The following is a 24475-nucleotide window of genomic DNA, read 5'->3' on the forward strand; positions in this document are numbered from 1 at the left end:
CGGTCCGTCTTCTTTTAATGGTCCTTTATGGGTTGAGCTACAGGTTACATTAAGCATGCCTCTTTTCAAACTGTGCTTATTGCATTTCCTCTTCCAGAAAAAAAGCTGGTGTTTGGGACCTCAGCACATGGGGAAGAGATCAGCTCTTTCCTTCCTACAAATGGTTCGATTGGAGACAGCGGCTCTTTGCCTCTAAAGGTGCTGTTTGCATCTCTTCAACACCTGCAAAGAGGAGCTTGTAGGTCTTACTCATGTGAAAGGAGCCATGTGGGAAAAGGAGATGAGAGGATGTCATATTTAGCCGTAGCTAAATATGGGTCCTCCCTCTTCTACCATAACTATCACCACAGTGGACCATAATTGCTGAAGCAGGGAGCCTCTCCTGCATGCAGAAACTTCTTATGTGGTGCATAATTCCAGGTGCTCAGGGTTCTAGATCACACTGGGAGCCTCCACATTTAAAGCTGTCTCCCTAGGCATCCCAACATGACAGTGAGAGAAGCCATGCAGCTCTGGGAATGAGGCGGGCATTCCACAAACACAACCCCTTCCATCACACTTGTCCCATTCATGCAAATAATGCCTGAGAACTGCAGTCAGAACTCGTTCTGCTCCTAATGCTGCTCAATAAACACACTGAAAGTTCAGCTATGTTGTTGCTTTTTCTCACAAGGGTTAGCAACCAGGGAACCTCTCCCGCCTCCATTTGTTATTCACCACAGATGTCTTTCTGATGAAGGCCATGCATCAGATGTTCAACAAACACACAAACAAACATCCCAAGGATGGAGGTCTGAACCTTGCCTGTCACATTGCCACCTGAGCACTAGCAAGATCTCAGAAGCTGAATTCGAAATTCACACTTCTCCGAAATTTGCACTGCTGTTCTCAGTCATATGCATGTTCAAAGGTCAAATGCATGTATTTCTGAACATTAACATTAAGGAATGCATATTATAGCCAATTGCTTTGCAAAAATGTCATTCCATGACACCCCAATCTCTGAGCCACTCCAGGGGTTCCTGCCCTTATTTGGCTTGGTTGCCTTGGAATGACGCAGACTGTGGTGTCTTTAGGATTTATTGGCTTTATTTATACATATACACAACCTGAGCAGAGGATAGAGGGGTTCACAGCATTAACACGACAGCTTTAGGTTTCCAGGGGAGCAGCAAAATCCAGCACCAATCCAATGTGTGTCTCTCTGTCACTAGCATCCAGCCTGCCAGCTCTCTCATTTTTTTTTTTTTTTTATTATTATTATTATTATTATTATTATTATTATTATTATTATTACCCCACCCACTCTGGGTGGCTCCCAACAGAATAATAGAACAGAATAAAACATTATTATTATTATTATTATTATTATTATTATTATTATTATTATTATTACCCCACCCACTCTGGGTGGCTCCCAACAGAATAATAGAACAGAATAAAACATTAAACATTAAAAAACTTTCCTAAACAGAGTTGCCTTCAGATGTCTTCGAAAAGTCAGATAGTTGTTTATTTCCTTGACATCTGATGGGAGGGAGTTCCACGGGGGGCGCCACTACCGAGAAGGCCCTCTGCCTGGTTCCCTGTAACCTCCCTTCTTGCAGTGAGGGAACCACCAGAAGGCCCTCGGAGCTGGATCTGAACAATGGGAGTAGAGACACTCCTTCAGGGTGTCTGGGCCAAGGCCATTTAGGGCTTTAAAGGTCAGCACCAACACTCTCACCAAATGCTGTGCCTATTGTTCTTCTACCTAGGTTCACATGCTCTCCAGCCAGATGAGGGGAGTGGGGAAATGCTTACCCCGCCTCTGGGAGAGCTCCATCACTTGGCTCAATCTTTGAGATGCTGATGAGCAGTGAACTGGCAAGCTAAAGCCATTACCTTGACAGGGACTAGTTTGAGCTGTCCCTTTTACATTCAAGCTTCACAGATACAAGAGTCCGAGAATATGAAGCGACCCGGGGGGACATCCAGAATGACCCTGTAACAACTCATAAGAGGAGATATATGCAGAACTTCACGCTGAAGTGCCAATGCATTTGCATGATGCGGACATGTGGAGAAATGAACTGAAGAGTGGATAAATGAGAAACGGAGAGGAACTGAAATCGACAGATTTGACCATCCTTAGTGGAGGGTAGGAGGGGATGAAGGGATAGCATGGAAAAACCAACCAGCAGACGGAGACATCATCCTAATTAGTGGGAGGGAGGTGTGGTGGAATGTGATAAATGAGGATGAGGCACCCTGAGGATGAACTGGCTAATCTCCTGAGGCTATTGGTCCAGGGGCTTTGCCATGCTGGTTCACTACATATGCTGCAAGTAAGCATATGTTAACTCTTCATGTCACTTTAAACCTGGGAGGCAGGAGATAGGGACCACCACACACCTGCTAAAGCTGGGCTGCAACACCCCAGAAATCTCTTTCAGTATTAGACTGTATTGACGCTGCACCAAATTTTCACGATGTTTGGTTTTTGCACTGATAGTTCTTGTTCTGTAGGTACAAATATTTTAATTCCTCCCGTCTTTACATGCCAGTTCAAAGACATCCCCACCCCACCTATGTGCTGCTGCTGCTGCGCTTGGACTCTCAAATATTACCAAAAAGGCACCAATCTTTTGCATGCTGAGAGGGAATCATAGATCAGAGTTGGAAAGGAGCCTCAGGATCATCTAGTCCAACTCTCTGCAATGCAGGAATATGCCGTGTCCCTTACAGGGATTGAACCTGCAACCTTGGTGCTATCAGCACCACGCTCTAACCAACTGAGCTATTTGAGAACCAGCTAGATTGGGGTTTATCTCCATACACCTTCCTTTCCCCATCTAAAATTACTGTCATCACCCAAACCACTAAGGTATCCTTTTCCCTGTAGAAGCCACAGTTGCAATTTCCCAGGATGAATCTTAAATCCATTGCATCCATTGGGCATTTCATGGATTGGCCCTGTGTCACCCTGCTGGTGCAGCATCTTCTACCTTATCCATGTGACTCCCATCTATATTCCTTGCCGAAAGATTTTCTCATACCCATATCAATGTTACGCGCAAGGATCATGACTATTGTGTGTGAAGGTAGTGGTCACACCGCTGGACTCTGTGACTCGGACTTCCTCTTGCTAGCCACATTGGGAAAGCCAAAGGCACTGGTTTGCAATTCAGACTTCTCCATGTTGCACGGTGCAGTTCTCCAGCCCAATAACATGTACAGAAATGCATATAAGGTGGTGAAGTTTAAATTGTTAAGAAAATATATTAATGAAAATCCTACAAAAGTGCATTATATTAGGGGAAACCGTTCTGGGGAAAGAATTATGTTGGGCAAGATTGTACACAAAAATGTGTGTACTGGGAGAAATTTGCTCTAAAATGCTGATGAACCTCCATGAAGACTTGAAAATAAATAAATCAAGAAACTTATGTGGAAAACTCAACTCATGAGTGGAAAAATAAGAGAAACCGAAACTAACCCATCCCTAGTTGCTATATCAGCCTTTGGTTATAGAAATGTAAAATACTACACTAGTGTTAGGCCTGGAGCCAGAGCTGCTGGTATAATGAACATAGGATCAATGTCTTTATGTCTCAACTGCACTTCTTAATTGCAAAAATTAGATCTCTCCCACCCAAAACATGCAAGTACTTTCATATCCTACGTTTTATTGTGTGTAAAGCATTCATTATTCCACATTGTAAAAAGTAACCACACACATATTCATTCACAAATTAGATTATCTTTATCATACACCAATATATTTTAAAAAACAGATTTCTGATATCAATATAGTTTTGCTGATTGCATTTCTGAAATAGAGAAGCTGACAATAGCTTCATACAGTCTCTCTCAAGTATTGGCATAAATAGAACTTTTTAAATAGAACTGCATGTTGCAGGCAAATTTTCATAGAAATGTTAGGATGAATACAAACAAAATGCCATTGACATAGCTAAAAGCATGATAGCTTGAAATAACAACTAATTAAAAACTAGATTGCATTATTTCTAAAGTGTTGGATAAAGAGAAACTACAACCTGAAATACTAGAAGTTAAAACAAAGTATTTATACAACGAAACTGAGATATGAAACTCATGAATAATAATTTGTATGCATTTTTGGAGGTATTTGTTCTTATTAAAAGGTGAAAGGAAAACCCTCTTGAGAATTTGTATACACCAGGTAAGCAATCTTACTTAAAATTATAGCACAACTGTATTGTAAATGACTACTCAATATTTCTTTGTCCATGCTTCCAGGTTCAATACTAAAGCTTGGTCGGTTAATCCTATATGCAGAGCAATTTCACCTATATGGTCCTATTTCCATAGCAAATATATAGTAGGAGCCCTACACTCATAAATAAGTATATTTTAAAGTAGGGGGCACTTGTATTCCAATTTGAAGAACCTGAACTATTAAAAGGCATAATTGAGAGGGAGGAAGGGGAGGTAAAACCCTGTCTCTTTAGCTGCAGCAGTTTTTAAGCACATTGCTAAAGTAACATTGAATTAAACACTTCACTTACAACATTGGAATTCTGCACATATTACATTATTTCTATGAAGATATTTTACAACATAGGAATTTATTTAACTGACAGAAGATGTTAACATTGTGAGATGCAGTCAGTCTCTCCTCTCTGGTCCTTATTGTTCAAGATTTTACTCCAACTCCTGCCAACCCTTCATCCACGTTGCCTCCAGTGGTCTTTGGTGTGCATCCTTTTTTTAACCAGCTCTAGGAGTTTGACTTCCTGTTTTTCCTTCAGGCAAAAACAAAAGAACCCAAATCACACAAGTCGGATTGGAATAGCATAAAGCAGAACTGCTGAACTTCACTGCTTTTAAGTATATCAACGGGGGGGAAATATTGACTTAGTACAGTCATATTTTAAAATTTCTTTCCTATGGACTCTGTGATCCTCAACACATTTATTGCAAGGTAAAAACCCAAAGCCGTTCTCCTCCCTTGACTAGAACAAGAAGATATGATATCTGTGCCTCAATTTTGGTGTCTCCGTGTCCCATTCCTGCATCCCTCCAACGTCACCTTGGCCACCATAAAGGCTTTGGTGTACAGAAGTCTGGCTTCCCAAATGCAGATGGATTTTTTCCTCACGTAAAAGAACTTGCATATCTGTTTCTATGCAGGGAATCAATCAATGAATGCATTCTTTGGTATTGATTCCACCATTCCATACTTTGAAATGGGCGTGGAAACTTGCATATGCTAAACAAAGGCACAGATTGGGGCCTCAACTGAGGCAACAATCTAGAGAGGACTAAATCTATTAATGCAGAGTATTTTATTAGAAATATGTGCTATCACAGCATTATTTCTCATCAGTTTTTAAAAACTGATCAACAGTTCAAAGTAGGCAGGATGCGATCTGCTTCTAAATTTCACACTGGTCCATATGGGGCTCTTAGTCAAACTGTGCCTTGGCAATACATTTCCTCCTGATTCAAAAGAGGAGCCACAGAGAATAAAAACCCATTAAGTATCCCTGAATACAACATACAGTCTACGGTGGGAACTATGGCACGGCAGTGGTGAGGGCTAAGAATGTTCTGTTCCCCAACTCCCTGTGCATATGCTCAGTGTCATCTGGAAGGGCCATTTCAAGTGGTTAACCGGCTATTACATCTTTGTTTCTCCCAGCTAGAGGCTGATGCCTTGGCAGCCGACTAAGACTGACTTTCTAAACTCTTTGGCTGGGATCCATAGAGCTGCACTTCTAGTTCTGCACAGCTGGGGGGAAGTAGCACATCATAGCATGTATCAAACTGCTTTGGAAACTGGGGTTTTCGTAAACACTCTTTGTTGCAAAGCATAGGTCTGTGTCTTTTTTGTTCGGTGAGTGGGGGAAGTCAATAAGTCCACTGGGCACACCCAAGTCTAACCATTAGCTCACTTGATCTTAGCCATAAACCACATATTGGAGGCATGCATACAGGCACACACACACACACACACACACCAGCCTTGCTCATCTGATCTGAGTTGATCAGGGAAGGAGATGGCTTATTGTCCCCTTCTACTCTTCAGATGATTGATCTGAGGACTGAGGATGAATGATTTGCATTTGTATGTCGGGGCTGAAAACAGTTATTGAAATCTTTCCACCGATGCCACTGCCATCAAAGATGGAAATCACCTACTCCTTGATCAATTTGGAGAGGAGATGATTTGATAACCCAGCATACTTTGGCCCTGCACTCTGGCTTTGCTATGGTGAGCAATTTCGCCCCTTTCTCTTTCTATCCTCACTGTTTGACAAATCTCGGGGGGGGGGGGAGCACAAAATGACTCCACTGTGGTTCTACGCTGATCAGAGTAGATTAGAAACCGGAAAGGGAACTCAGGGCTGTACTTATGTCTCCCAAGTGCAAGAAGATAGGGAAGGAGGGTTCTTCCTCAGAGGTGGTCCAGGGGGTGATGTGCAGCTCAGACCTCTGTATTTTTCCCCATAGCTCTTTCTACAGATTCCACTGCCAGGCTGCAGACCCAATTGGATGGTGGTCTTGAAGCCAAAAGCAAATGTGTGTGGGGGGGGGGGATCAGACCCAGTCTATGGGGCAAAGTAGTTTGCCACTCCTGTTCTTTATCTTGTCTTCAGCAAGGACTTGTTTTCATAAACTGTGAGAAAATATGACCTAAAAGCAACCACCTTCCTTAAACTTAAGATGGTAACAGAGCTTGGCCAAGGAGTCAAGTCCTCCCAGTTCACACTGTGTTCAGCCAACACTGAACAATGTGTCTTAAAGTATACATGGAAAGAAGCATTATAGATCACTGATATGTGAACAACTCACTTCTCGTTAAAGATACCTGTCTTTTGGGAGCAGATGTTAAATTACTGGAATTAATTAGAATGTTGCCATGTACTTCAGCACTGTATGCCCATGTGGTAAATTATTACGCACACTCTCGCCCTAACCCATATTGCAGTGATTCATCTTACAAAGTAAGGACACCTGATTCCTCTCCAGATATATATTCAAATCTGTTGCCATGTAGGAGTGTAAGTGTAAGCTATTATGTTGAGAGAAAATTTCTAAAGGCCTTCACAATGAGCAGACACACAGAGGATAATAAAACCAAGCCCAGCATAACAGCATAATAGTAGCAGAACAGATTCTTTTGTTAATCCCCATGTTTATGATTCAGGGCTGCCGTCTATTCTAGGATGACTCATTTAACTCAAACTCATTTAGCAATGAGTTTGTATGTGCTTCCTTCCTGCCCCCCTGAAGAATGCCTCCCCTATGTGTGGTCTCCTGTGGGTTTGAGGCACGTGCTGGATGAAACCCTTCCACATACTACCATGTGCTACAAATGAAATTCATGGGCCTTCTGTAGCAGAGGGCTGATTCAGATATCTGGGGGTTCCCAGTGCTCCGAGCTAAGTAGTACCAAAACACACACACACGTTGGGGTGCAACCTTGTGTAACATTCATATTTTCAGGTGGAAATAATACATAACCAGCAAAACCAGATTAAATAACATGTGTGTGCGCACTGAACACATGTGCCTTCTGGAATCTCACATTTCTCTGATCCATAAATCTACAGGTAGTTAACCTCCTTCCAGCATTCATATATTGGGGGCACACAGATACAGTCACACAAAGTTTAGCTATACTAGACAAACCTATGTTGACTTTCCCCAAATAATCCCAGCATTTGTAGTGTGGTGAAGGTGCTAAGAATCCTGTTACAAATTCTCAGCACAATCATCTATTACAGTTCATGGAGGGTGAATTTTTTATTTTAAAAAAACCTTATAGTTTCCTCCCCCCACCCACCCCACAAGAAGTAACCCAAAGCAGTTTACATCAATAAAATATATATCAAATAAGACAAACACAAAATGTATTAAAATATCATCAGAAAATACCCTCATCATAAAAATGAAAACCAGGTATGAGAAAATTACTGTTAGCAGTGTCAAACTCTCCCTACCATGCCTTACAGACTTATATATTTCTAGAAACTTCTTCAGCGCAGACATTATTCTAGCCCTCATGCTAGCCAGGATGCCAGAATTCTAGTTCTCCATACATCCAGGGAACAAGAACACGATATTTGTAGTTAGTTTGCAATTCTCATGGCAGGGCCTGTTTCTTTCTCTCTCCCTCTTTATTATTGATGTGAGCCATTTTGGGAAACAATAATTTTAGGAAATAAGGTAAAATAAGGAAGTAAGGTTGCACATTTTAAACTGTTTTTTTGAAGTTTTGATTGTATTGTTTTAGAATGGACATATTTGCCGCTCCATCAGAGGAAGAGCGGTACATAAACCTTAAGAAATAAATAGCAATAGTTTTCAAAAGAACAGAATAGGCACAGCCTCCCTAATAAGAAATTATCAAATACCAGAGCAGAGGGCTCAATTCTGATTTGCTATGTAACTTAGCTCTGGCTTGTCCAGTCCTATTAATGAATAGGCATGGCAACAACTGCAAATCTACTGCAACCACCAGCTTCACACTGATCCTGAGGCTGTGGTTAAACGCAGTAATTTTAAATAACTAGGGTCCTTTATACTTGCAGAAATGTCTACATGGAGAATATACTCATCATAAAAGCTAGCTAACTAAAAATTCAAGGATGGAAAATTAGCCTTTCACTTTAAGGCTGTATAGCCTTAAAATTGTGCCCTAACTTTAGTCGATCACTTACAAGCTAACCTTCCGCGAATGGCTTTCTTTACTCCCATTGCTCTTCTGATCAACTGAATTACTTGTAATACGAGAGGAAGATGGTAAGGTGGAAGCAGAGGAGAACGCAGCAGTCCCACTGGGGTTGCTAGAGCGAGTACGGAAGGAATCATCTGAAAGACAAGGAGGAAATGTTAACACAGTAATTGTCAGTATCTGGGTGCAGCTGTTGCTACCAGAGCTGTGATTTTGTTAGCTGCTTGTAGAGAATGTTTATAAAGATCATGTGTACTTGTTTATTTATTTCATTTCTTTAAAAATAATTTTAATTGAATTTTCAAACAATTTACATTTCAAATTATCTTTTATTATACCATACCTTCTTTGACTTCCCTCCCTCCCCTTCCAAGCTTCATTTAACATATTCACCATTCCTGCATATTTTAGTGTAGCCATCTAATTCTGTTCTCCTATCTTACATTACTTCAATATATGTTATACTGTTGAATTTACTTTAATATTGCCCGTGTTTTCAACTGTGCACAATTATTTTCAATATACTCAACAAAATTTTTCCACTCTTCTTTAAGAAGAAGAAGAAGAGTTTGGATTTGATATCCCGCCTTTCACTCCCTTTAAGGAGTCTCAAAGTGGCTAACATTCTCCTTTCCCTTCCTCCCCCACAACAAACACTCTGTGAGGTGAGTGGGGCTGAGAGACTTCAGAGAAGTGTGACTAACCCAAGGTCACCCAGCAGCTGTATGTGGAGGAGCGGGGAAGCGAACCCGGTTCCCCAGATTACGAGACTACCGCTCTTAACCACTACACCACACTGGCTCTCAAATACCTGTTCTCCTTGCTCTCTTATTCTACATATTAGACCTGCTGCTTGTTTATTTTTTTCAGTCTGGCCAGCGCTAAGGACAATGGGTCCCAAATGTCTTTGAGCACAAGGGGAATCTAATAAAAGAATTCTAATACACACATTCCCCTCGCCCCCCAAAAGTAACCAAGCTGCTTACCTGAAAAGGAGAACATAGAACTTTTTCCTACTGCTGATACTGAAGTATATCCTGTTGAAGAACTTTTGCTGAAGGGGTACAAAAATATGTGATGATGTTATAAAGCATAACCATCCTTAGTCATGGGCAGGCCCTCCCTCTCACATTTCAGAATGGGCCCAGGTAAATAACAAATAATTTCCCTTTCCAAATGGAAAAGAACTTGCATGATTTAAAATCCCATTCTAAGCACTTCTACCAAATCTTCTCTCATGAGCCCCTCCCTCCACCTTTCCTTTCCTCTTTCCCCAAATGTGCCTGGTGAATTTGCAGCGACGAAGGCTGACACCAGGACCTCCATTATTTATTTATTGTAAAACATTTGTATCCTGCCTTTCAGTTCAAAAATCTTCATGGAAGCTCACATCAGAAACTAAAACAATCTATAATACGTTAATAATACAAAGGCTTTAAAGGAGGGGAGAACCAAATTAATGGGTCATAAAATACAGCAGAGGCATAAAATAACTGCAAGACTTAACAATGCAAGAATATCCTAATGGTCCATAAATATCATTACTAAGGCTACTGGTGCTGTGCCTTAAAGGTAATATAATTCTCCAACCTGAATACCACTACAGTGAAGGACCTGCCCTGCATCCCAGCCCGTCAGAATGCAGGTAACTGACAGATATGGAATATGTCCTCCAATGATGGACACGGTAGGTGGGCTGGCTCATATGAGAGAAAACAGGTATGTTTGGGACTTTATACATAGTGACCAAAACCTTCAATTTGTGCCCATAAATGTACTGGTAACTAATAAAGATGGCATGGCCCAGTTGTGATTCTAGCTGCCACATTCTGTACCAGCTAAAGCTTCTGAACACTCTTTAAGGGCAGCCCCACACAGAGCATGATCCAATCACCTCATCTAGATAACACAGAATCATAGAACTGTAGAATTGGAAGGGACCACAAAGGTCATGTAGTCCAAGCCCTTGCAATGCAGGAATATTTTCCTCAAACCCACCACCCTCATATTAAGAGGCTTGTGTTCTACTGACTGAGAACTAGGGCATGTGAGGTAAGGGTGCAAATGGTATTCTAACTGAAACTTTGCAAAGGCAGTCCTGTAAAACTGACTCCAACAGCACCCCAGATGTCCAACCTGGTCAGTAGAAGTGCTACTCCATCCAGAACAGGCTGTAACTTTCATCCCTGACAGGTTCTGCTAAATGACCACTGTATCATTACAGTTTATCACTGTTCTTGCAGATGGAGGAGAAATCAATGTAAAGTTACATGGGGATTAGAATGAAACTTTCAACTGGTTACACACTTCTCCAAATTTTGTAGTGTGGTTTTTGATCAAACATACGCACAAAATGTTTGTTTTTGAGACAAGAGGCACACAAAATGCATATTAGGAAAAATGCATATAAAGCAATAATAGTTTAGATGTGCTTTTTTAAAAACTGCAAAAAAACTGGGAAAGAATAGACTGCTAGCCAAGCTAATGCAGAATGGAAATTGTCTGATCCATCCATCCCTAACTGTCCATCATTTCTCTAGAAATCAACTAAAGAATAACACCATGCTATTAGTATACAACTAGAGAAAGGTAAGTACGTTTCCATAAAGAACAACCAAAGTGGTCTATAGGATTGCCATCTCTGTCACAGACACATCAAAAAAATAAATATTACATACCTGGGACACTTGTCTATGTTTCCATATTTTGAGTGCAAGGCTTGACTACTGAAAGACTGGCTTCGAACCAATTTTGACTTTTTCACTTCTTTACCTAGGGGACAATTAAAAAAACCCAATGCAATTTATTGTGGGCTTATTACATAATTTGCTGGCAACAATAGGAGGATTCATGCTGCAGGGAAAGAACAATTGGAACAGAGACCTAGAAAAGCATGATGGAGTTCTGGCAATCAGTTTTCATCATTGGGCGTAAAGGTCTATCTATAATTTTGTGTGATTTTTGGTCAAAACATGTAAGCAGTTACCCGAATTCACAGGGCCTGATATAACTGAAGAAGAATGAGCAGAAAAAACTTGTATCAGGTACATGGCCATGAAACCTAAGGAGAGAGATTGCGGAAGCAGAGCCAGCAGGCAGTTTGGCCTGAAAACCAAACTGTCCAGTTAGCTAAAGGACAAGGAGGATGTTCAAGCAACAACTGCAGAGGGGTGGGCAGCCACAGGGAATATAGAAGCTATGGTTGCAAGGACACTTGTTCCTGGCAGCGTGAGACTGCAGGGACATTCATAGAGCACCTTTGGATCTTGGCTCCTACTGTTCACCATTTGTTCAACTTTGCACTGGCAACTTCAATGGGTTTGGAGCCCACCCAGCTGTCTATCTTGGGGTTTTCTACCTGTGTTCTCTTATGTTCATTGTGGTGTGGACATACATTTTAAAACAGACAAAAGGTAGGTTTTTTTCCTTACCTGCTGCAGCACTCGGATTTCCGGAAACAGACATTGGTATAGTTTTGGCCAAAGATGTTGATGCTTTACTGTCTCTACCTAAAACAAAAGTCATTTTAAAATTCCACTCAGATTAACTGAAGAGGTAAAGACTGTGCAATATGACAGTCTGCCATAAATCTTAAACACCACACAACCATATTGAAACTCTAGAAGAAAGCAGATGGGATAATACATTATCCTGGAGTAAAATCTGTCACATGTTCCATCAATGTATCATCACCATGCTTTCAATCACAGCAGAAACTGACTATACTGAAGAGCAGACCACTATCTATTGCAGATGTTATAGATATGATTTTTTCCTGTTACAGGTAATGAATTGGACTAAGTGCCCCATGTTATTTCTTTCAGCTCTAAGGGGCTGACCATTGAAACTGATGCATGAAGCATTTAGGAAAGTGTGGTTTGGGGTCTACATCTAGAATGTATTTGTTGCTAATGCAGCAAAAAGTATTGGCCTAGTGTAGCTATAATGCTGGCTCCTAGAAAACCATGGTTTTACACCCCTTTTGCTTGTATTTAGTTTTGATTCAGATTTCTCATGGCCAATGGCTAGTTCAATAAAGTTATTTGGATTGGATTGAAATCAGGAGCAAATATGTTCCTTCCTTTTCTATTTTCCAAAGCGATTCCTCCCAACTTCTCTTCCAGTACTGACTATGGTTTTGTGCTACCTATACAGGACATGTTCTCTTATAACCATTGTTTGCAAGCCCACTTCAAATTAGAATTTCTGAGCCTGAAAGGAACATAGCTTTCACCAACAACAGTTTGCATCAATGCACATGTAACACAAAAACACAGTCAGGCCTAGTAATGGAAGTGGGGATAGATGGTTGTAGTTACAGGAGGCAGGGTCAGAGGAACCTAACAAGTTATCCAAAAGGACATTTTCAGATTCCACAGATCCAGAAAGCCTGGCACCCTGCTACTCTGGAACCATCTGCTCCAGTGTATTGAATGAGGTTTTGCCTGGTAAGCAGCAGAGAACAGGATCTGCCCCACTTGCCGACTTCAGTCACACAAGTTATTGATTGTATGACCACGGCCAAAGCATTTCCTAAATGTTGGGTTGTAAGAGTGTGCAATGCTTTGACATGCATTTCTCACACTAAATTAGTAGCAGCCAGAAGATTAATATGACCATCCCCCGTGTCTGTGAATGCAACATTAACCCAGTTTAGAAATAGTCCTTGCCACCTCCACCTCAACATCCTCCACTCCCCATAGAAAGAAATTAAGAAGCCTCTGGGAAAAGAAACAAAAGAACACTTACGCTTCTTTTCATACATTTTATCGCTCATACTGGTAGACCTGCCCTCATTTTGCTGTTTCTCTTTTTCTAATTGTTCCTGTTGTGGAAACAATTTAACAACAGTGGTAATGGAAACTTAAAACCTAAAATTTGTTGGCTGCAAGCTGCAGACAGGCATGCTTCCACAACCCAGTCAGCTTCAGAAGAGAGGAAGATGCAGCCTGAAATGCCACCAATTATAAGTAATAAATTATTATTATCATTATTATTATTATTGGTTAAACAGCCATTTGCTCATAGCACACTCTCCCCAGAAATTGTCCCTCTCCTCTGCGGCCCCCCCTCCCCAATTACAAATACCTCTCCAGTAATATCACACAGGGTTGTGATATTTTATACAAAGCAGAGTGTGGTCGCTTTCCCTCAGCTTTCCCTCTCTGAAATGTCGAGGTAGACTATAGGAATTATGCTGAAAATTGAGCACCCCAAACTTGAACTCATGTGCAACCCAAACCTGAACTCATGACCTGGACATATATGGTGAAACGTTTGAGACTACTGCAAGAAAACAGTTAGCACAGAGGCTTAGAATATAAACTGGGATTCAAGATGTCCCAGTTATAAAATATTGCCTCGGTCATGAACAGGGACAGGTCTGCCAGCAGCAGGGTGAAGCAACCTCACCATTGGCCACAGGGAGGATAAACGAGGGTGTTCGAATAGTGCAGCAAAGTGTCGTCCTCAGTAGGGTGTGTGTAGCTATTGGGCTCCATTTCACCCAGCAAAAGCTCTTCTGCTAGAACTGACTAAGAAATCCGATACCCTAGGGCACTATTCCTTTATTTGCATCTCAGTGCCAGCCTACCTTCAAAAGCTGCTTGCCGGGAAGAACGGAGCTGCCATGCTAGCTTTCTGGCAGGTAGGCCGCTGTTGCTTACCAGGAGACAGAGGCACAGGGGCAAGGCAGCAGAAAGGGTGGCACACTGCAAACACACCATTAGGAGTGCCAGATTGGCTCCGTCAGTGCGTATGCAACACCCTGATCTCCCCACCACTTCGCCCTCCTGGCAAGCAACAGGGGCCCATCTGCCAGGAAGTGAGCAGCGCAGCTCTGCCTATCCCAGCAAGCTGCTTCTGTCTACCTTGCAGAATTGCTGTATGGGTTATTGAGATAATGTTAGGTTATACTATATAAATATTATTATTACTGCTAAAAGAATCACAAACTTGATGTAGTTTACAGGGCATTTTCTCCTGCCAGTAATTTGAAATCTATATATGTAGACTGCAACTGCTAAAGGCTCTGTCCATTTCCTCCTGCGCCAGGACCTCCTCTCAGACAAATAAGCTCTGTGACACAGTATGTCTTAGGTTACATATATGGAGAATGTTTAAGATTGCTGTTCCCTGGCTTTATCAGGGAATTATTTTAAATCTTCACTCTGGATCCACTGGAAAGTCTACATGATATTCAGTTAGAATAATGTCTATCGTAAACATACCATTTCCAAAAGTAGGTGCTCCTCTCTTTCTTTTTGCTGGTCCAATAGATCATTTTCATAAAACCTCTTCTGAAACTGTTTGAAGGTTAAAACAAACAAGCCATCAGTGATCATGCCAATGGTTTCAGCTTGTTATTTCAGGTTATCTTCTTAGAAGATACTTACCGCATCCAAAGAGGTTTCCATTCTGTCCAGTTCCAGCACCATCTATTTAAAAAGTTTAATTATTATTTTAGGTTGTTTTAATGCTTTGTTTTGTTTAAAAAGCCAGTTTGATCTCCTGACACTGAGTCTTGAAATATGTGTGGGATTTTCCAGAGATTTCCACTTAAATATGGGTATAGGTATTGAAAAAAAGAAAAGAAACTAACTAGTAACATGGGTTAGAGTCTCACTAAAGCTTTTTGTGTGCAGACACTTTACATTATTAGAGTAGAACAGTAAGACATTATAGTAAGGAAGCCCAGCTAGTGTTCTGTCATCATCAGCATTCTCCGATCTACTGAAATCTAGATGAACACAACTGAAAATTATTTCTAACAATAGTGAAATTTACTGTCTTTTACTGTCTCAGCTCTAGATACAGGCACTAAATCACAGTTCACACTTTTGCAAATTGGTAAAACATATTCAGAATCTTCCCACTACACTATATAAACAGAATTTTAAGAAGTAAGACATTAGCAATCACTGAATGACCAAGGGTTGTGTCCAACTAAATTATACTGAGTAGATACATTGAAACTAATGGGCATAAGTTAGTAATGTTCATTATATTTCATGGGTGGTATTCAACACTAGTCCTACTCAGAGTAAAACCAATGAAGTTAATGGTCATGACTAAGGCCTATTAATTTCAATGAGTCTACTCTAAGTAGGACTTAGTTAAGCACAACCCAGTGGGTTTACTCTGTGTGTGACTAGCAGTTGATATAACCCCAGGAAATTACTAAAATGCACTTGCAACATGAAAAAAATACTGGATGAGTAAAAGAAGAAACCACCCCACATACTTTTTTAACAATGCTCAGAACATCTTTGTCTTTCTCCTCACACAGAAGTTTTCTTACACACAGTTCTAGCTGCTGCAGTAAATGCTTATCTGTGGGAACCTTGAGAGTAGACTTCACTTTTGGCAATAAATAACAAAGCTTCATTCTACAGAGGGAAAAGCAAGATTTATATAGGAGGAAAGTAAAGATCTGGCAATAGGTTAAGAAAAACAAACAGTGTATCTCTCCTTTATTAGTATCCCTTTGGTTTATGTACATAGGACGAGAAGAAGTGGCCTTATACCAAGATAGACCTTTGATCCATCTAGCTCAGGATTGTGCACATTGACTGGTAGCAGCTTAGTGAAAAATACTGTGGTGCACAGCACACTTCCCCAGCCTCTCAAACTTAGGTCTCCCAGATGTTGCTGGACTACAGCTCCCATCATTCCTAGCTCAGGGGTGATGGGAGTTGTAGTCCAACAACATCTGGGGACCCAAGGTTGAGAAAGACTGCTCTATCCTATATATTTTCTTTTGTTTTCCTTTGTTTTGTTTTAAAAGTGTGCATCCACCTTGAAACAAAACAAAATTCCTTCCAGTAGCCCATCACCCATTCCCACCACCCTTCTGAGTAATACCCCTCCCCACCTTCTCACTATATAGAAGGGTCTGGAAACTTCTGTTTCAGTGTATCTGAAGAAGTGTGCATGCACACGAAAGCTCATACCAAGAACTAACTTAGTTGGTCTTTAAGGTGCTACTGGAAGGAATTTTGTTTTGTTTTGGCTATGGCAGACCAACACGGCTACCTATCTGTAACTGGAACTATGGAAGGCATCCACCTTGACTCATGCATCTCTTCTGCCCTGTCACTTCAAACACTCTCCTTTTCTAGGTCAAAGGATTCCTGAGTTCTCGATTGCAAAGGAACAGAAAGTACTGTCCTTTTCTTTAGCTTGGTCCTGTCTATCTATATAAGGTTTTAGGCCTCTGAGGCAAGGACCATGCTATTTATGTGTCCTCTCAACAGTACAATAGACACCGTACAATATAGAAACGCTAAACAATAAATGTTATGAGCTGTTGGAGAGTTATAATGTTCCATCACTTAATAGCAACCAATTTCTCCTGGCCTGCTTTTTAATTATCCTTTCGTGTACAGTTTAGGGCAATAAAGTAATAGTAAGGAACCAGTAAAAACTGCAATCTTTGCTAAAATAAGGCAATGCAGTAACAATCTGCTGAACATTTCGGAGCAACGGGACATGCCACTTTGGGCAGAAGCTCCCTTCAAAGAAACCACTCTTAAAACATACACTATCCTTTATGTATGTGAATTTGTGTAAATGTGTCCACAAGTCAAACATACCAGCTGGTTCACCAGCTACAGCCGTTTCTGGGTAGAAAGAGCTTGACCACAATAATCCCTGCTCTAATAACTTCCTTTTTGGACTACTGCAATGTACTTTAAATGACTTAGAGGCTTCAACTACTGCAGAATGCAGCTGCCATAGTATTAGTTCAGTTCAGTTAGTTGGAATCATGTGATGCTGATTCTAGAAGATTTACATTGGCTATCTACATGCTTCTGGGATGAATCTGAGGTGCTGGTAACCTATAAAGCCCTAAAGACTTGGGGTCCAAAGAGCTGGAGGGACACCTCTCCCTGTATCTGTCTGCCCATGAGCCAAGATCAGGAAAGGAGGCCTCTCTTGACGTTCTCCCATTGAGACACGTATATCATGCAGTGAGACATAAAAATGTCTTCTGTGCTGTGACACTCCATCTATGGAACATCATTCTCCTGGAAACATATTTGGCACTGACATTATTACTGCCAGAGAAAGATTCATTTGTTTCCCTGGGCATTTGCAGCAGCCTTGTGGTTTCCGTAATTTTAAAGTTTGTACTGCACTCTAAGTTGTTCTTTGTTTGAGTGTTATAGTATTTTACATATGGGGGGGGGCTGCAATTTTTACTGTACCCAGCCCTGAGATCTTATGATGAAGGGTGGGTCAGAAATGTATTTAATATAGAGTTGGTGGAAGAAGATTGGAAGAAATTTAAAGACTATTTGCAGAAACATTGTAAAATCAATGAATGTTAAAATGATGTTGGATTGAAATAAAGCGGCCTTAGCAACAAGGTTAATAAGAATATGTAAAAATGGATTGATAACGGATGAAAATATAAAGTTATAATACGTTAAGATTTAGATTTAAGATAAAAACAAAGAGGGTAAGGATTTGCTGAATTAACCATGTGAACTGGAATACAAAAAAGGGAGGTGTGAGGAGGTCAGGGAAATAAGTAAATGAAATCTAAGATATGAAAGGATTGATTTGTTTTTAACTGTTTTTCATTTATTTTTTCAGTATTTTGTATTCTTTTTCTATGTATTTTTGTATTTTTTCTTTTTCTTCTTTTTTTCTATTCTGTAACCCTTTCCTTTTTGTAAAACCTCAATAAATATCTTTTAAAAAAAGAAAGAAATGTATTTAATATAATGAATACATAATAATCACGACAAGCTCTGCTACACACCCATTAGGGACTTGCTGGAGTGTGGCCCTCATCTCCGCCTGATTTTTTGTGTCTGAAATTGTCTATTACAGAGTCCCTTTCAACTTCAAAAAGTTATTTGCTCATGCTTCCTTTTTATATTATCTGGAAGGGTACATAGAAAACCACTTCAGCTTCTTCCTTGTAAACATTTTTCACACCTCTCTTCTCATATTTCCTTCTCTCCTCCATATGCCTCTGGGCAACATCATGCCTATTATATATTTTAATTTCTGTGCTGCTTAATACACAATTTGTCAAACAGCCAATATCAAACCTGCTTAAATCAGGAGAAATGTTAGCTTCAGACTTCAAAGGGCTAAGGACTGAACTCAGAATAGATAACCTCTTCTGAGGACTGCCATGCCACTGTTACACAACAGTATAATATATTGCAGCATTAATACTGAGATAATACTGGGTAACAAACAAGGTGGTGTAGAGGTGAATTCTTACTCAAGAAATGAATGCAAGGCTTCCCAAGCAAATTGCCAACCCACTCTAGACAGCATCAATATAAAACATTTTTTTTAACACAACTTGTGCAGTACCTCACGTTTGCAACTGGATCATGTGTAAGCTCAAGCACTGGGAGAAAGAAGTATTCACAGAAAAAAGATTTGGAAAAGAGTTCTATGATGAATTCACAGGTATCTAAAAACCGCAATCTGTTCCAGTAGCTTTTTCCTTGGCCCAACTCTGGAAAAAAAATGATTAAAAGAAACTGATGATCACCATATGTAGATTTTCATTTTGTTTTACTGCACAAGAAATGCATAGAAATGCAATATATAATCTCAAAGTTAATTTAATGGGATGAGCTCAATACAAACTGATCCTGGAAAATGTTTTATGTCATTTTCAATAATGTGAAAAGATTAGTCATAAGTCCTGTCAAGACAGAACACTGTTAATCTTTAAAACAAAGCTGAAAGATCAAGAGATGACCATGGGTTCCCTCCCCCCCCCCTTCTTCCAGTTCTCTAGCATGAACTCCACCAGGGTTTAGCATTACATTGTACCAACAGCCAGCCTCCCACTTAAGGTGGGTCAGCAAAACAGCTTCAAGGCAGGTTGGTTTTCAATCTTAGTTAGAGAAGCTTGCCATGGTTAACACTAACCATGGTTGACATTGGTACCATGGTACAGGGTTAAAGCTGACAAGGGAAAGAAGTGGAGGAAATTCATGTTAGGGAGCAACGAAGGCAGACAGGTCCCATGACCACACCATAACCACAGTTTCATCTACACTGGACCAATTTATTTTCTCAATTTGATTTGACCACCAGAAAAATGCAGTTTCCCATGGGAAGAATTAATGCCTGAATTGGAAACCAAGATATATTTGATGCTATTGCCTAAGAAAGTTTGAAATATGAACATTTAAATTAATCAACTGTTTCTCATCCTTTGCGTATTCTTTTGGTAGGCCTAGAAGTGCAGATCAGAAAGTCGGTGTCTGTCAGCCATTATTACATTATTTTAAACCTCTAAATTTATAGATACAGTGGGACCTCGGGTTACATACGCTTCAGGTTACATACGCTTCAGGTTACAGACTCCGCTAACCCAGAAATATTACCTCGGGTTAAGAACTTTGCTTCAGGATGAGAACAGAAATTGTGCTCCGGCAGCGCGGCAGCAGGAGGCCCCATTAGCTAAAGTGGTGCTTCAGGTTAAGTACAGACCTCCGGAACGAATTAAGTACTTAACCTGAGGTACCACTGCATAGATATATAGATGTAGATTAGATAGTTTTCAGAAACTTTAAAATGCAGCACTTTGAAAATGTAGTCTCTGGTTACTCTGATACCAATATAACTGTGCTGAAGTGTCTGAACATGTTACACCACCATGGTGTCAGACCACTGGTCCATTTCTATTCCAATTGGCAGGGATTCTATAAGGACTTGCTAAACTGAGATCCTTCATTTATTTTACTTTATTTATTACCTTTACATACCTTCCAAGGATGGTGCACATGGTTTTCCCCCTCCCTATTTTATTTCATAGCAATCCTGTAATGAGGTAGGTTAGGCTAAGATATGGTGACTGGCCCAAGGTTACTCAGGGAGCTTCATGGCTGAATGGGGTTTCGAACCCTGCTCTGTCAAGTCCCAGTCCAACACTCTGTCCATTATGTTACACTGGCTCTTTCACACCTTTAGCTCAGAGATGGAGAACCTGAAGCCCTCCAGAGCTTATTAGATTCAACTCCTAACAGTCCCAACCTGCATGGGCCACTGCTGAGGGATGGTGGAAGCTGTACAACAATGTCTAGGGCCACAGGTTCCTCATCCATGCTTTAACTGAAGATATGACTGAACCTGGGACCTTCCCCTCTTGTACAACTCTACACACAGTTGCCATCCCTTTTTCCAAATTACACTGCTGTCCTCAAAACAAAGAGAAAATCAGGACTTACGCTCAATCAGTTTCTGGATGACTTCATGCCTCTGTTCTTGTTTGCGATTGTAACGTAAATATACACACAGGGTTCGAGCAGCTGCTTTCTGGACAGGTAAAACATTCTTCAAGAAAGAAAGGAAATACATTTAATCCTACAGTCTCTGTAAGTATTCAGATTGTTTTCACATTGTTGATTGATTGTATTCACATTGTTGATTGAAGAGCATTAAGGATAATTAATGGCTAATGGTATGGGGGGGGGGTGAAGGGAGAGAGTAGAAGCAACTGAAGAATTGGTACTTAAGAAATCTGAAATGCACTTAAATTGAATTTGCCACTACTCCCCAAAGCCTAATCCTTAAAACTTGAATCTAAAAAATGAAGCAATTTCAAATGTTTGTGTGATAGCGGGTAGTAAATTCTCAAAATCGTTCCCAATTGATTGGTTTCTTACTGAATATATTGCGTTTTACAGCTTATTTTATTTTGCTTATTTTTGCACATAAGATATGCCAAGAGTGTTCATAATGTGACATTATTCCTATGGGGAGACAATTGGGCAGGGAGGGGAGCAGGGAAATGTGTGAAGTCAGTGCAAGTTTTTATTTCCCTCATGAACACATGAGTCAGGAAATGGGGGGAGGGAAACACTTTTGTTTAAATGCAGACGTCAATCTTCCCAATCCACTGAAGTAAATGGAGTAGGCTTTGGCGTTAGGCAAACCCCATGTGCTTCTGAACCGCTAACTTTGCAGCAATCAATAGATTAAGACAGATGCCTTTGAGGTCTTCATCCAAAACATAAAAGAAGCTGGCTTTCCAAATGAGTGGATTTAGAATAGAGGTGTAAACCCTCTGGGAGGATTCAAATAGAGCTCTTTCTCTTTTTGCTGTCTCAGCACAAGTAGTAGAGTTTTGACCACATTCCACTTTACTTTTAATTTTCAGAAGTTATGCTACCTGCTGAATACTTCAGTGACAAAATATACTTAATAGTAATGAAGAACATTAAAACAAAACAAAATAAAGTTTTCATGCTTCACACTGCTAACAAATGTTTTTCCACTACCTGGCATTTCATACTGCCGTGTCGTTTACTGTTTAAGGTTGAAATCCTACATCCAATTACCTGGGGATAAGACCCATTGAACTCAGTGGGGTTAACTTCAGATTAGATAGCAGCCCTACTCAGAGAGCAGAAGAGCGAAAGATCCACCACTGCACCTGACAGAGATAGTGCCAGCAGGGTGGAATCAACTTGCCAAGTTTGTCTGCAAGGCCATTTCCCCCAAATCATGCCCACCCACTGACATCACTCCTGACACATCTAACGGGTGCTTGGGCATTGTTAAATTCTGCATTGGCTGCACACCCATTCCCAGCAGTGGACAGTAGTGTGAAGGCAAACTGAGCACGATTTAATCTCTGCTCATCCCACCCCATACAACTACACTAGTGGCCAAAATTGCAGAAACCTTTTGGAAAACGTGTATTTCTGAGGTTTGATGGCTCATAACACCACTACTTTTTGGAGCAATACCATAAAATTATATATCAGCCCTCTTTGAGCAGGGCTGCTCTCTAAGCTTGCTTTTGCCCTTCCCATTTTGGAAGCCAGTTGCATCGTTAGAATGCACCACAACATCACCTAGGTGACCTCAGAGATCATTTCAATTTCAAATATTCTGATTATTTCTACTTTTTGTTAAGTATTTTTTTTTTTTACTTGGTTTAGGGGGGCAACTGCCCCCCCCCCGGATATGCCCATGCCTCCTATAATATTTCAGAAGGAAGTACAAGGAAGCAAGAGAGACAGAGAGAGATCACAGGGAACTCACGTTTGTCATAATGATGCTCAACATTCTATGCAAAAAGCGATAATAAATTTGATCACTTGAGATGACATGAGGCAGGCAGGCATATTTTTGTAGTAGCTTCTCATGAGTCCTCCATTTCAAAGAGGTTGCTGCTCTCTGCTCCGCTCTTGTTAGCGCTGGGATCAATTCTGGGAAATTCAATAACTAAAGAATGGCAAGGATCCAGGGGATAGGAGAAGAAATGCAAATTATATCACTGAACAACAAACTGCCATCTTTCAAATGCACACAGTCTACTTACTCTGCCTTACGTGGTCTCCTGGACATTCACTGTGGTTCTCCCCCACCCCCAGTTGAATTCTCCCTAGAGCGACAGAACAGGGGGCTACAGCTGAAAAGGAGGACCCGGACTCCCACCCAGTGTGCACACAGGTGCTTTGCATATGCACATGGACCCTTTGGATCCCAACCAAATCCTCAATGTCAGCTCCAGAAATAGCTTAGGTTGTGTGAGTTTGATACTTGGGCCATGTCTACCAAGCAGCAGAAGGAGTAATCTTGGTTGCTTTGTGCTACAAGCTGGTAGTCAGTTGCCTCAAAGAGGCAATTGGGAAACACTTCCGATGTTCAGAACAGGATTCTGCCACCTTACCTTGCTCTCTGTTCCAATGTTTTCTCCTCCAGTAGACATTAGTTCAAGAATTTCAGGAAGGTAGCCTATTAATGCATCTAACACCTAGTTAAAGAAAAGATGAGTCGCTGACATTTATGTGACAAAGACATCATTCACGTTACATCTCTCTAGTTTTCATTTTAGTCTTCTCCACAGGACTACAGCTGCTGCTGTGTGGGGAATTGAAGGGGAAAGGAAAATTCCCACCCTTATCTGTAGGAGCCAGGAGGCAGTGGTGAAGGTAAGACACTATAAAAGTCTACACTCACTGACTGGACAGTTAGTTGGCTGTGGCGCAGATGAAGGCTGTTAACATCAACAGAGATGCCTATCCAGTCAGCCATGGTATGTTCGTGTGGTGCTAAAACATCTTTTGTCTCCCAGGACTTACAAAAAAGAGCAAATATCTGAAAGCCTGTCACATGGAAGAGAGCAAAACCTTGTTCACTGTTGCAGAACCAGGTCTAATGTGCTTAAGTCACAAGATGATTAAGTTGGCTGAAAATTAAGAAAAACTTCTGAACTGAAATAACAGTTTTACAATGCAACCAATTGCTTAGGAAAGTAGTAAGCAGACCCTCCCTGGGGGTCTTCAAGCAGAGACTAGATAGCTATCTGTCTATCTCTGAATTTCCTGCATCAAGCATTGGTTAGACAGAGGTTTAAACCCGCTCCAATTCCACGATTCCTCTTCTTTCCGGCATGTATTAAAATACTGAGAAACCATCAACATGGCTATCGAACAATTCTTTTCTAATTTGAATATGCTTCAATCTGCCCATTTTTTCTTCTTATGACTTACTGTATTTTTCCGTCTATAAGACAACCCCATGTATAAGACGCCCCCTATTTTGGGGGACTCCAATTTAAGAAAATGGAGGGAGATGTATCTGTATACAGTATAAGACACCCCCAAATTTTTGACATTATTTTTAGGAAAAAACCTAGTCCTATACATGGGAAAATATGGTATATTCTGCAGTCTGACTTCATGCATTTTGATTTAGCAACATAAATTTTGTGACACAACTAAACACTTCATTGCAAAATGAGTTGTTATTAGTGTTAAGTAGAGAATTATC

General features: G+C 40.6%; 1 protein-coding gene across 2 annotated transcripts in view; it reads right to left on the reverse strand.

The window, feature by feature from the left end:
- Nucleotides 1-4573: 4573 nt before the first annotated feature.
- PPP4R4 (protein phosphatase 4 regulatory subunit 4) overlaps nt 4574-24475 on the reverse strand; it is a 79868-nt gene continuing 59966 nt past the window's right edge. The window contains exons 13-25 of one of the 2 annotated variants that reach the window (XM_081910251.1): nt 23373-23456; nt 22742-22924; nt 20920-21025; nt 19046-19193; nt 15951-16095; nt 15103-15144; nt 14938-15012; nt 13457-13532; nt 12139-12216; nt 11386-11479; nt 9694-9761; nt 8702-8844; nt 4574-4769 (exon numbers count right to left, since the gene is read on the reverse strand). In XM_081910251.1, coding sequence (XP_081766377.1) covers nt 4692-4769; nt 8702-8844; nt 9694-9761; nt 11386-11479; nt 12139-12216; nt 13457-13532; nt 14938-15012; nt 15103-15144; nt 15951-16095; nt 19046-19193; nt 20920-21025; nt 22742-22924; nt 23373-23456 — 1320 coding nt within the window. In that variant the 3' untranslated portion in view covers nt 4574-4691. Of the gene's footprint in view, nt 4770-8693; nt 8845-9693; nt 9762-11385; nt 11480-12138; nt 12217-13456; nt 13533-14937; nt 15013-15102; nt 15145-15950; nt 16096-19045; nt 19194-20919; nt 21026-22741; nt 22925-23372; nt 23457-24475 lie in introns of both variants that reach the window. The other variant, XM_081910252.1, reaches the window with a different exon arrangement.

Source organism: Podarcis melisellensis (assembly GCF_964234715.1).
Source record: "Podarcis melisellensis genome assembly, chromosome: 1".
Classification (NCBI taxonomy): Eukaryota; Metazoa; Chordata; class Lepidosauria; order Squamata; family Lacertidae; genus Podarcis; species Podarcis melisellensis.